The sequence below is a fragment of the Dama dama genome, chromosome 9, assembly GCF_033118175.1.
Source record: "Dama dama isolate Ldn47 chromosome 9, ASM3311817v1, whole genome shotgun sequence".
Taxonomy (NCBI): domain Eukaryota; kingdom Metazoa; phylum Chordata; class Mammalia; order Artiodactyla; family Cervidae; genus Dama; species Dama dama.
In genome coordinates, this window is record NC_083689.1 from 23,077,529 (window position 1) to 23,091,218 (window position 13,690).

Below are 13,690 nucleotides of genomic sequence, written 5' to 3' on the forward strand. Positions count from 1 at the left end.
TATGAAAATAGGAGTAAGGCAGCAGTGCTCATGCCTGTGCAAAGGCCCCGGGGCAGGACTGTGCCTGGTGTCCTGGAGGAGCTGTGAGGGGGCTTGTGTGGAGCAGAGTGAGGAGGGGGAGAGACAGGGGGCAGGGGATGGGCCAGGAGTTGTGCAGTCTTGTGGGCGGTGGGGTAGACTTGGGTTTTTACCCCCAGGGAGGTGGGGAGGAGGGCTGTGGGCAGAGGAGGGACGGGATCTGACTCGGTGTTTATGATCATTTTTGTTATTTTTGCTGGGTTGCTCCCCATTTGCTGCATTGCAGCAGCCCTGTGGGGAGGGGGAGGGGCTCACCCTGGGTTTCCCACCCCCGCTTCCCTGCCACCTTTGGGAAGCATTGGCTGGGGAGGGGAGACAGTTTGGGAGATGCCCTTGTTTTGCTCCCCAGCTGTTTGGCAAACACAGTGATGGCTCCAAGGAAACAACCCAGGGGTCATCAGGCCCAGTGGCTAGACCCTCCCTCCTCCCAGCTTACTGCCCAGAGCCACCAACTGGGTCTGTCCCCCCACCCCCACCAGCACACAGCTGGGATCCCTGTCCCAGGAGCAGACAGGGGCGTTCAAAGGGGGCTTGGCCATCATTTCTCCGCTTGCCTACCCACCCACCCCCTTCACAGACAACCTGCAGGTCTGGGTTCAAATCCTGTCTCTGCCAGTTCCCAGCACTACAGCCTCAGGCACAGGATGCCTTTTCCAGGAAGCCACCCTGGGTTGGCCCAAGCCCACCAGGCCCAGATCTCACTCTTAGGGTATCCCCCAGTTCAGCTGGTGCCCTGTCTGGGTCTGTATTTAGGCCCTTTCTCAAGGGAAGTCCTTTCTGGAGAGTGACACATCCCCTCCCTGCCCCAGACAGACCCTGCTCCTCTCTTTCTCCCTGGACAATGCTAAGCTGGTGTCTGTTGAACACCTGCTACGTATCAGACACTGGGATCAACAGGTTACATGCGTGACCTCATTTCATGTTCACAATCACCCTCTGAGTTGGCCCATTTAGCCAAACATTTCTTAAGTGCCAACTGTGTTCTGGGTGCCATCCTGTTGCAGGGAACAAAAGACAGGCCCGGTGGATGTGAGGGAGGAAGCCATGGGGGTGTCTGGGGAAGATGCTGCAGGCAGAAGGAATAATAGCAGGTGCAAAGGTCCTGGAGCAGGACCAGGCCTAGCAATCTGGAGGAACAGAGAGGAGGCCTGTGTGGTTGAAGCGTGATGAGAGAGGGGGAAAGAGGGAGGAAGCAAGACCTTGTGGGCCCTGGTGAGGTGTCTGGAGGGGCAGCTGAAGCACACAGACAGTAACTGGCCAAGGCAAGGTGGCCCCGCAAAGCAACTGGAACACACCCATCACCCAGGCGGACACCAGAGGCCCAGAGGGTAAGCAGGCTGTGCCTTGAGGGTATGGGACGACCCGTGAATCACTCAGCCTGGTGGGGGCAGGTGCTGTGGGCAGAGGCTGCCGGGCGCTGGGAGCGGGGGAAAGGTGCTGGGCGCTTGGCCCACGCTGGGCCGGTCGGGCAGGCGGGCAGTCACGTGACCACCCAGAGCCCTCCCCCAGCCCACTGGCTGCCTGCCTCAGCCAGCCAGGCCCGCACCACCCCAGACCCTATAAGGCCTGGGAGCTGAGAGCCCAGCTGCCGGCTACACCACCTGTCACTCCAAGGGACCTCCACACGGTCCAGGTGAGCAATGCCAGGGTGAGGCCGGCCTCTGGGCAGGAGCTGGGGGACTGCTTGGGGTTATGGGTGTCGGGCAGGAAGCCCGGGAGCCCCCATTCACGCCCCTCCCCCATCTCTACCTCCTTCCAGCTGCCTAGAGGGTTACCATGTCTGCTCGAGACGGAGGCCAGGATCCCCCCAAACCCAAGGGCAAGGTGAGGGCAGGCGTGGGAGGGGACGACCCCAGCTGGGCCCTGAGAAGCCCCCGGAACCTTAGGGAGGTGACCCCCATAGTCCTGGGGTCTGAAGGGGCTTCCGGGGTCGGTTGGGAGGGCTCTGAGAGCTACCAGGCCAGTCTTCCATCTGGTCCCCAGCTGGAGGGTGAGGGGTGGAAGGATGCACTCAAACCTCAGTTCTTCCCCTGCTGTGTGACCTTGGGCCAGCCTCGGCCCCTCTCTGAGCCTCAGTTTCCCCATCTGTAAGATGTGGACCCTGAAAGGAAAAGGTCTTTAGAGACCCAGAGGATTATTTCCTCTGTCCCCGGGAGGTAGACTGAACCTGCCCATTGCTCAGGTGAGGAAACTGAGGCTGAGTGGTTGGGACACTTTCCTGAGGTCACCCAGGAGCAAGGGTCCGGGGCGGTCTGGGAACCCAGGGCTGTCTGATGTGCCCCTTGCCCCGCCCCACCACACCTGGCTCTGCTCACACACCCCCCACCCCATGTAGACCCTGGGCAGCTTCTTTGGGTCCCTGCCTGGCTTCAGTGCTGCCCGGAACCTGGTGGCCAACGCCCACAGCTCAGCAAGAGAGGCCCAGCCAGCTGCCGAGACTGCAGGCGCTCCAGCTGAGGAGGCCGCCCAGCCCCAGGCTCAGGGTGAGTGGACAGTTCCATGGACGAGGTGGGGGCGCAGGAGGTGGACCCCAGAAGGGACTTCTGCCGACCTTGCGGGTGCTTCTTATGTGCCTGTGTCACCTCAAAAGACCCTGTGAGGCTGGCATGCTCATTTAGTGCCAGGTGGGGACTCAAGGCATCAATACAAGTGGCCAGAGGGGGCACAAGTCAGCCAGAATAGGGGCACGGACACAGCCATGCTCCCATGTTCTCAACTCCCCCTCCGCCTTCCATCACCCCATTTCTGATGTACCGTGGGCGTTCCACAGGTCTAAGCTCATCTGAGATTTTGATCCCGGTTTCAGAGGGGAACAGCAGCTTCCCTGGGATCACACAGCCTCCAGTTGCTCAGCCAGAGTGCTTGGGGCGGCCCTAGCCCCAGAGCCTGAAGAGGGGCTGGAGCAGGGGAGTGCAGGCTGAGGTGGCAGCTCTGGGCGCAGAGCCCCAAGCAGCTGATTTCTGCTCTGTATATCCAGGCTGGGCAGGCAGCTGCCAGCTGTAGTCAGGAGCGGCAAGGCAGGGTCCCAACTCCTTTCCCTGCGGCCGCCCCCCCTCCTTGATGGGCATTCAGCACCTAGGACCCCATCAGAGAGAACTCTAGGGAACCCCTGTGCCAGGAAGCCAATCCTGGGGGTTGAGGGAGCCCCCGGTGAAGCCAGTGACTGAGCTAGGCCCATGGCCATGGATGTCACCTTCTGTTGTCCCCGGCAGGGCAGCTGGGACATTCCTGACCTTTCGGGCTGTGCCCACTGATTGTGCAATGGGCTCCAGGGTGGCTGATGCTAGCCTGCGTCCCTCCCTGGGTTGCCTCACTGGCTCTTGTCCCCCCAGCGCCCACTGACCCGGAGCAGACGGCCAGGGGGTTAGAGAAGACGCTGCTGCCTTCAGAGAAGGTGAGAGGGGCTAGCAGAGCCTGGTCTGATGGCCTTGCCTCCTTCTGGGGTACCTCTTCCCTGGATGTTTCAGTTCCTGCCATCTGGAGGGTTGTCATAGGCCAAGAAAAAAGCAGACACCCCTGTGTGTACCGCTGTGGAGTGACAGGCCAGTCTTCCCCTTTGAGCCTCTATTTCTGCATCTGTGAGATGGGTGCAGTACTCCCTGGCACCATCCGGTCTACAGACCCCCCACTCCCCACCAACTCCCACCCTGGTTCTGTACCTAGCACAATATGACCAAAACAGTGGTAATGCACTCACCACATGTCAGGCTCTGGGCTAAGTGCTTTACACATGCTGTTTGATAGTTAATCCTCCCCACCGCAACAGGAAGGGAGCAATGGTACCCCACATAAAAGCTGAAGCACAAAGAAGCCAAGCCATTTGCCAAAAGTCACACAGGAAGATGAGGTAGCTTGGGATGTGAACCTTGGGCAGTCAGAAGCTGAACAATGGCCAACGCTGCATCCACCCTTGGTCCTGGATGAATGGGAACCGCCCATGTAACCCTGTCCCCAAGGTCAGGGCAAGCAGAGTGGCTGATGTAAGACCACTGAGGGCCACAGCAGGGTGGCAGAGCTCCAATCCAACCCTTCTGCTCAGCACTCACCCCACTCTAGAGTCTTCTTGGACTCCCCTCTGCCCTCAGCTTGGCCATATCTGAGCTCCTCGGAGGGCAAAGTACTGCTTGGTTTGCCCTCTGGCCCTAATTAAAACAGACTCTGGCAGCTTAGGGCCCCTCTACCCAATTTTCCACTCCTCCCTCTCCATCCCTCTTCACTTGCATTAATGGAACATCTCTCCTCCCTCTCCATCCCTCTTCACTTGCATTAATGGAGCATCTGCTACCTGCAAAGTTGGTCAGGGACCTTGACTCCTTTTTTTAACCAGTCTTTGAAGGAGGTGCTGTCTTAATCACCATTTCCCAGATGAGGCTCAGAGAGGAGGTGTGGCTTGCCTGAGGTCACACAGCAAGTACGGGAGAGAGCTGGGATTTGAACCCAGGTCTCTGCAGGCAAGGTACCCACTTGAGGCGATGTTGGGCAGAAGGGCAGGTGGTGAGATTTATTTCAGGGCTTCTCAACTTCACTATTATGGCCAATTCAGAGTCAGATCATCCTCTGTGGGGGGCTGTCCTGGGCATTGTGGGGTGTTTAGCAGCATTCCTGACACCCACCCACTCAATGCCAGGAGCATACTCTCTCTGAAGTCATGACTACCACAGATGTCCCAAGACACTGCCCATGTTAGGATCATCGGGGCAGGATCACTTGGGTTTAGGAACACCTGAATTGGAAACAGCACACTCCTGGTTGAAGCTGAGTGGTAAGACATCTTGAGGCCATCACAGCCCTTCAGCAGTTTGGAAGAACTAGCAGAAACTGCCCTGTGCTACCGGGTTTCCCTGGTGGCTCAGTAGCAAAGAATCTGCCTGCTAATGCAGGAGACTCAGATTCAATCCCTGATTTGGGAAGATCCCACATGCTTTGGAGCAACTGAGCCCGTACTCCATAATTACTGAGCCTGTGCTTTAAAGGCCGTGCTCCACAACAAGAGAAGCCACTGCAATGAGAAGCCCACACCACAACTAGAATGTAGCCTCCACTTGCCACAACTAGAGAAAAACCCACTCAGAGACAAAGACCCAGCACAGCCAAAAATAAATAAATTTTTAAAAAATGACATACCAAGCTATCAACTTGGTTCCTATGGCTCAGACTTAATATTTGGCCCTGTACTTTTCTGGTTATTACTTTAAAAAATAATATTTATTTGGCTTAGTTGCTGCACGAGGGGTCTTTGATCTTTGTTGTAGCATGGGGGATCTAGTTCCCTGATCAGGGATCGAACCTGGGACATCTGCATCGGGAGTGTGGAGTCTTAGCCACTGGACCACAAGGGAAATCCCCAGTTATCACTTTTCTAAATGTGGATCCCCTTCTTTTACTTGAATATATTCATGTTAACGAGCATTTGGTCACCTCAAATTTCTCCCTATGATGGGGACACCAGGCTCAAAATTTGATATAAACCGAGATTAGGCAAGATGAACAGAACATGTAATTCTAAGACTTGCTGAGCCCAGGCTAAGGGATATTGGGCAAAGAGGGTGCTGCGGCATAGCTGTCAACAGTCAGGGTCTACCACATCTGGGCACCACGTGGCTCTGTGATGAGGCTTGATGGACTGTGTCCTGGGAGCCAAGGTAGGCGGTATGTCGGGGTGAGAGGTGAGCTGGCTGGGTCTCCAGGGAGCAGGCCCCACTCCCCAGGGTATATCAAGGATTGGGGGGAGAAGGAGATCTGGGGTGGGGAGGAGAGGTGTCTTTCAACTCTCTGCTTCATCACGAGTCTCTTGCCTCATCAGATGATCTCCGGGGCAAAGGACCTGGTGTCCTCCCAGATGGCCAGGACCAAGGATGCTCTCTCCACAGGGATGGCTAGCATCGTGGACACGGCTAAAGGTGTGGTCCAGGGAGGCCTGGGGATGACCCAATCCACGCTGACAGTCACCAAGGATGCTGTGGCCAGTGGGGCAACTGGGGCAGTGGGTGTGGCCAAAGGGGCCCTACAGACCGGTATAGACACCACCAAGACAGTAGTAACAGGCACCAAAGATGTTGTATCCACTGGGCTCACTGGAGCCATGGGAGTGGCCAAGGGGGCCGTCCAGACTGGCATGGACACCACCAAGACTGTCCTGACTGGCACCAAAGACACCGTGTCCACTGGGCTCACGGGGGCAGTGAACATGGCCAAGGGCACAGTCCAGACAGGCATGGACACCACCAAGACCGTCTTGACAGGCACCAAAGATGTTGTGTCCACTGGGCTCACTGGAGCAATGGGTATGGCCAAGGGGGCTGTCCAGACTGGCATGGACACCACCAAGACCGTCTTGACTGGTGCCAAAGACACCATTTCCACTGGGCTCACTGGAGCAATGGGTATGGCCAAGGGTACAGTCCAGACTGGCATGGATACCACCAAGACCGTCTTGACAGGCACCAAAGATGTTGTCTCCACTGGGCTCACTGGAGCCATGGGAGTGGCCAAGGGGGCTGTCCAGACTGGCATGGACACCACCAAGACCGTCTTGACTGGCACCAAAGATGTTGTGTCCACTGGACTCACTGGAGCAATGGGTATGGCCAAGGGGGCAGTCCAGACTGGCATGGACACCACCAAGACCGTCTTGACTGGCACCAAAGACACCATGTCCACTGGGCTCACTGGAGCAATGGGAGTGGCCAAGGGGGCCGTTCAGACTGGTATGGACACCACCAAGACCGTCTTGACAGGCACCAAAGATGTTGTGTCCACTGGGCTCACTGGAGCAATGGGTATGGCCAAGGGGGCCGTCCAGACTGGCATGGACACCACCAAGACCGTCTTGACTGGCGCCAAAGACACCATGTCCACTGGGCTCACTGGAGCAATGGGTATGGCCAAGGGTACAGTCCAGACTGGCATGGAAACCACCAAGACTGTCTTGACTGGCACCAAAGATGTTGTGTCCACTGGACTCACTGGAGCCATGGGAGTGGCCAAGGGGGCTGTCCAGACTGGCATGGACACCACCAAAACTGTCTTGACTGGTGCCAAAGACACCATGTCCACTGGGCTCTCTGGAGCCATGGGTGTGGCCAAGGGGGCCGTCCAGACTGGCATGGACACCACCAAGACCGTCCTGACTGGCACCAAAGATGTTGTCTCCTCCGGGCTCACTGGAGCCATGGGTATGGCCAAGGGCACAGTCCAGACAGGCATGGACACCACCAAGACCGTCCTGACAGGCACCAAAGATGTTGTCTCCACTGGACTCACTGGAGCAGTGAACATGGCCAAGGGCACAGTTCAGACTGGCATGGACACCACCAAGAATGTCTTGACTGGTGCCAAAGACACCATGTCCACTGGGCTCACTGGAGCCATGGGAGTGGCCAAGGGGGCCGTCCAGACAGGCATGGACACCACCAAGACCGTCCTGACTGGGGCCAAAGACACCATGTCCACTGGGCTCACTGGAGCCATGGGAGTGGCCAAGGGGGCCGTCCAGACTGGCATGGACACCACCAAGACCGTCTTGACTGGCGCCAAAGACACCATGTCCACTGGGCTCACTGGAGCAATGGGAGTGGCCAAGGGAGCCGTCCAGACTGGCATGGACACCACCAAAACTGTCTTGACTGGCACAAAAGACACCATGTCCACTGGGCTCACTGGAGCCATGGGTGTGGCCAAGGGGGCTGTCCAGACTGGCATGGACACCACCAAGACTGTCCTGACTGGCACCAAAGATGTTGTCTCCACTGGGCTCACTGGAGCAGTGAACATGGCCAAGGGCACAGTTCAGACTGGCATGGACACCACCAAGACTGTCTTGACTGGTGCCAAAGACACCATGTCCACTGGGCTCACTGGAGCCATGGGAGTGGCCAAGGGGGCCGTCCAGACTGGCATGGACACCACCAAGACCGTCTTGACTGGCACCAAAGATGTTGTCTCCTCTGGGCTCACTGGAGCAATGGGTATGGCCAAGGGCACAGTTCAGACAGGCATGGACACCACCAAGACTGTCCTGACTGGTGCCAAAGACACCATGTCCACTGGGCTCACTGGAGCCATGGGTGTGGCCAAGGGGGCCATCCAGACTGGCATGGACACCACCAAGACTGTCCTGACTGGCACCAAAGATGTTGTCTCCACTGGGCTCACTGGAGCAGTGAACATGGCCAAGGGCACCGTTCAGACTGGCATGGACACCACCAAAACTGTCTTGACTGGTGCCAAAGACACCATGTCCACTGGGCTCACTGGAGCCATGGGTGTGGCCAAGGGGGCTGTCCAGACTGGCATGGACACCACCAAGACTGTCCTGACTGGCACCAAAGATGTTGTCTCCACTGGGCTCACTGGAGCAATGGGAGTGGCCAAGGGAGCCGTCCAGACTGGCATGGACACCACCAAAACTGTCTTGACTGGCACAAAAGACACCATGTCCACTGGGATCACTGGAGCCATGGGTGTGGCCAAGGGGGCTGTCCAGACTGGCATGGACACCACCAAGACTGTCCTGACTGGCACCAAAGATGTTGTCTCCACTGGGCTCACTGGAGCAGTGAACATGGCCAAGGGCACAGTTCAGGCTGGCATGGACACCACCAAGACTGTCTTGACTGGTGCCAAAGACACCATGTCCACTGGGCTCACTGGAGCCATGGGAGTGGCCAAGGGGGCCGTCCAGACTGGCATGGACACCACCAAGACCGTCTTGACTGGCACCAAAGATGTTGTCTCCTCTGGGCTCACTGGAGCAATGGGTATGGCCAAGGGCACAGTTCAGACAGGCATGGACACCACCAAGACCGTCCTGACAGGCACCAAAGATGTTGTCTCCACTGGACTCACTGGAGCAGTGAACATGGCCAAGGGCACAGTTCAGACTGGCATGGACACCACCAAGACTGTCTTGACTGATGCCAAAGACACCATGTCCACAGGACTCACTGGAGCAATGGGTATGGCCAAGGGGACTGCCCAGACTGGCATGGACACCACCAAGACCGTCTTGACAGGCACCAAAGATGTTTTGTCCACTGGGCTCACTGGGGCAGTGAACATGGCCAAGGGCACAGTTCAGACTGGCATGGACACCACCAAGACTGTCTTGACTGATGCCAAAGACACCATGTCCACAGGACTCACTGGAGCAATGGGTATGGCCAAGGGGACTGCCCAGACTGGCATGGACACCACCAAGACTGTCTTGACTGGCACCAAAGATGTTGTCTCCACTGGGCTCACTGGAGCCATGGGTGTGGCCAAGGGGGCTGTCCAGACTGGCATGGATACCACCAAGACTGTCTTGACTGGTGCCAAAGACACCATGTCCACTGGGCTCACTGGAGCCATGGGAGTGGCCAAGGGGGCCGTCCAGACTGGCATGGACACCACCAAGACCGTCCTGACTGGCACCAAAGATATCGTGTCTACTTCAATCACTGGGGCAATGGGTGTGGCCAAGGGGGCTATTCAGGTTGGCATCGACACCACCAAGTCCGTCTTGACTGGCACCAAAGATGTTCTGTCTACTTCAATCACTGGAGCAATGGATGTGGCCAAGGAGGCAGTCCAGATTGGCGTGGACACCACCACGTCCATCTTGACTGGCACCAAAGATGTTCTGTCTACTTCAATCACTGGAGCAATGGATGTGGCCAAGGAGGCAGTCCAGATTGGCGTGGACACCACCACATCCATCTTGACTGGCACCAAAGATGTTCTGTCTACTTCAATCACTGGAGCAACGGATGTGGGCAAGGAGGCCATCCAGACTGGTATGGACACTACCATGACCATCTTGACTGGCACCAAAAGTGCCATGTCCTCTGGGCTCAGCAGTGTAGGGCACATGGCCCAAGAAGGTATGCACACTGGGGTGGGCATCATCCCAAACTGGTTACCTGACTCCAAGGCTGCCACCTCAGTTGGACTTGCCAGTTCCAGGGCCCCAGATGAAGGAGAACAAACCATCCCAAGCTCCCCTCAGGCTCAGCTCAGCAACCACGGACCTCTGTCAGCTGAGGCCATGTTCAGCCAAGAGGCCACCCTGGGCAAGGTGGATGCTGCTCCCGGGGCCACCACTCATGGCCAGGAGGGAGCCCAGGGCTTTGCAGCACTCCGGAATGAGCTGGAGGAGCTGGGAGAGCTCTTCCAGCCCATGAGCGCCGAGGAACAAGGTAAGCACAGCCTGGTCCCAGATCCCAGGGCCATGGTTGTCTGTACACCCCCAGACCCCTGATGCCCAAGTGGCCTCTCATGAGGACTGAGCAACCCCGTCTTCCCTTCAGCTCAGCTGTTTGCTACCCAGCCCAGGCGGAGGGAGGTCACGGCCGACCAGGGCAGCTACTTTGTGCGTCTGGGTGACGTGGCCCCCGGCTTCCGCCAGCGGGCTTTCGAGCATGCCCTCAGCCACCTGCAGCATGGTGAGTTCCAGGCACGGGACGCGCTGGCCCAGCTTGAGGATGTCTTCAGGGAGGTAAGAGCCTTGCACCTTCCCAGGCGTGTTCCTCAGCTTTGTGTTGGGGACTGGACGGACACGCACTGAGCACCCAGTATGTGCCCGTCGGCCACTAGGTCACAGGCCTACCTACTCTCAAGGAGCTTGCCTCCTGGCAGGGAGAGGGACACATGACCCAACACTTGTAGCCAGTGAGGCTGCAGAGAAGGAAACACGACAGTCAGGCAGAAATGGGCAGCAGGGTTGGGGCGTGTCCATTTGGGTCACATCCTGTGGAAAGTGAGGATGACAAGGACAGACAGTGGGGGTGGGGGGTTCCTATGTACCAGGGACCCTAAATACAAGGAGGAAACAGTCATGACAGGGCTCCAATCCAAGAGGGGAAATCAACACAGAAATTCATGATAACTGGACAGTGATAGCCTCTGAGGAGGGAAACAGAGATCTGATGGGGAGGGCCTGGGGCCCCAGCACGGCCAGAGGAAGCACATTCCAGGCTGAGTGGCATGTGCAAAGGCCCTGGGGCAGCAGCACGCCGGACATGCTCAGGGACAAGAAGGGGCCAGTGTAGCCGGAACAGAGCACCCCAGGAGGTTAGCAGGAGGGGAGGTCACAGGCACCTGGAGCCAGCCAGGCAGCCAAGGTGAGGAGCTTGGTTCCAGGGCCTCTGGGAGATGTTGGGGGTGGCGGTGGGGAGGCGCTGAGCCATAGTGCCGCTGCCATCCTGTTCTCTGAGAGCCTGATGACCTCACAAGGAACCAGGATTATTGCCTCTTCACGTGCCACCCTCTGGCTCCAAAGCGCTCCCCCATGCCATGGGAAAAGTGGACATGAGATGCTGGGCCAGGGAAGGCCACCCTGAGTGTGTCAGAAGGGGTCCCCGCTGAGAAGCCATCACATTTGTGCTGGGCTCTTTTTTTCCTAGATCGAGGAGGCCCAGCAAGCTCCGGTTGGGGATGCAAGCAGCCAAACAGAGGAAGCCGCTGCTAGGGAGGTGCGTGCATACCAGTGAGGGGCTGGCAGGCCCGTCCCTTGCTTCCAGCCCCTCACCTCACTCCTTCTGTGCACAGGTGCCGGCCACTGGGGCTCTGTCTAGGGCCTGTGACCTCGTCCAGCAGCTCCACGTGGCCTACAGCCGCCTGGCCTCCGGCCTCCAGGGCCTCCCCACGGAGCTTCAGTGGCAGCTCCAGCAGGCGCGGCACAGCATCTGTGAGCTCTATGGTGTGGTCTCCTCGGCCGCCACGGTGGCGGAGCTGCCAGTCAAGCAGCTGGCCGAGAGCCGCCAGGGTGTGGGGCAGTCGTGGCGGGGCCTGGAGCAGGTGCTGCGGAACGTGCAGCAAGGCCCTCCGCTTGGCTGGCTGGTGGGGCCCTTCGCCCTGCCCGCCAATGGGCAGCCGCTGTAGGAACCCCTCCCCTGCCCAGAACCAGCTCCTAGCCCCCGAAGCTCTGGGTCCTGGAGTTCTACCACACCATGCACCTGGCGCCAGGCCTGTCTGTACCAGGCGGTACCTGCCTCCCTGAGCACAAGCTCGGCTGGTCCTTCTGGCCGAGAAGTCCCAGACGGCTAAGACCCCCGGTGGTAGGCCTTAGCCTGAAGATCTCGAGCAAGTGTTCAAGAAAGGGTATGGGGCCTGCCTAGAAAATTCTCCACTCCATACCCCGACCAGGGCCCTTTTATCTTTTATAAACTCTGGGGGCCTTCCACCCCAGGTGGGGTCCTCTAGCCACCAGTTAGCAGGCAGCCCTGCTCCTCCGTCCTGGGCTCCAGGCAGCTCTGTCCTTGTTCTGAAAGCACACGTCCAGCAGCTAACAGCGCACACCCCCGAACATACCAGAATGCTGTCGTCCCAGGGCAGGCGGGCTCCCGCCACCTCTGCTGACCCTGCTGCCTCTGCTGACCTTCAGGGGAGGCCAAGGGGCTTTGTGAAGGCAAAGCTGAAGCAACTGCTGCAACTGAGGGCCAGATAGTGCAGGTGATGGTTGGGGGGTGAGTACATGTCCCCTCCTGATGCAGCCCACCCACCAGCAGCACCCTTGGTCACGGCTGATCACAGGGGTCCAGAGCTGATGTTCTAAGGCCCTGGGCCCAGAAGCTGCCAATGAAGGAATAAAGGGAGAGACCCCAGGGAACACATGACAGAAGGTACTCGAGCAACTTCCCTTGAGGTCCTGCAGTTAGGGCTCTGGGCTTTCACTGCTGATGGTATGGGTTCGACCCCTGGACAGGGAACTAAGCCCCCACAAGCTACATGGTGTGGCCAACCCCCACCCACAAAACAAAACATGCTTGACATGTGTTTAGGTCCTGGTCAAATGCTCCAGGCCAGAGACTAGGGGCTGGGTTGGCAGCCACTGGACAGGCTTCCTTTCCAGCCATACTTTCCTTGAGGGAGGCACCCTGGGAGGTGGGCTGCACACGGGAAGGTGGGGCCACGGAGGTCCAGTCCCCCTGATCCTGTTCCCGGGACCCGGGTGATGCTGGGGGAGCTGCTGACCACCAGTAGCCCAAGCTTCGTCAAGCGCCCCCACCACAAAGCCCATCACACCTGCACCCCTGACCCCGCTGGCCACCTCCCTGACAGAGGGCTAGAGATGCCCCCTCTTCTCAGAAATGATCGAGTGCTCTGAGCCCCGGACGAATGTGCCAGCTGTCCCCAGAGGGTCACCATGTCTGCCAGGGGAGCTGGCCAAGGCAGGACACAGGGACCAGTGTGGGACCTTCCCCAAGCCTTCCTTGCTTTGTTGCTCATCCCAGATTGCCATCAGAGGGGGTGACGCTGGAAACGGTGGTTCACAGAATCCGAGATCAAGGACAATCTCAAGTCCAACCAAACCCCAGTGGGGGGGTGCCAGGCCCAGAAAGCAGAACCACGCCCTAGCCTCTAATCCACCAGGACAGAGAGGCTGGGCCACCAGCAGGACACACAACAGAGACGAGTGTTTAAACAACTGCCATGTGCAGGTGCTTGGGTGGGCAACACACAAACCCCCCCCCACTACCCCCTTCCCTGGTCTAGAGAAGCTCAGAATGAAGGTGCCACTCGCCCCATGTCTACAGTGAGGCCTGCTCCCAGGCCCTCACCCTCCAGTTGTCAGGAACAACAGCCTGTAACACCCCTCCTGGTTTTCGGGGAAAGGTCTCGCTCATCCCGT

General features: G+C 58.3%; 1 protein-coding gene across 1 annotated transcript; it reads left to right on the top strand.

The window, feature by feature from the left end:
- Window positions 1-1,625: 1,625 nt before the first annotated feature.
- Window positions 1,626-13,682, top strand: PLIN4 (perilipin 4). Its single transcript, XM_061150647.1, has 10 exons — window positions 1,626-1,711; window positions 1,838-1,902; window positions 2,414-2,561; window positions 3,411-3,472; window positions 4,487-4,489; window positions 5,882-5,993; window positions 6,291-10,256; window positions 10,368-10,555; window positions 11,463-11,531; window positions 11,608-13,682. The coding sequence occupies exons 2-10, from the start codon at window positions 1,855-1,857 to the stop codon at window positions 11,938-11,940; spliced, it is 4,929 nt and encodes a 1,642-aa protein (XP_061006630.1). The 5' UTR covers window positions 1,626-1,711; window positions 1,838-1,854; the 3' UTR covers window positions 11,941-13,682.
- The last annotated feature ends 8 nt before the right edge of the window (window positions 13,683-13,690 follow it).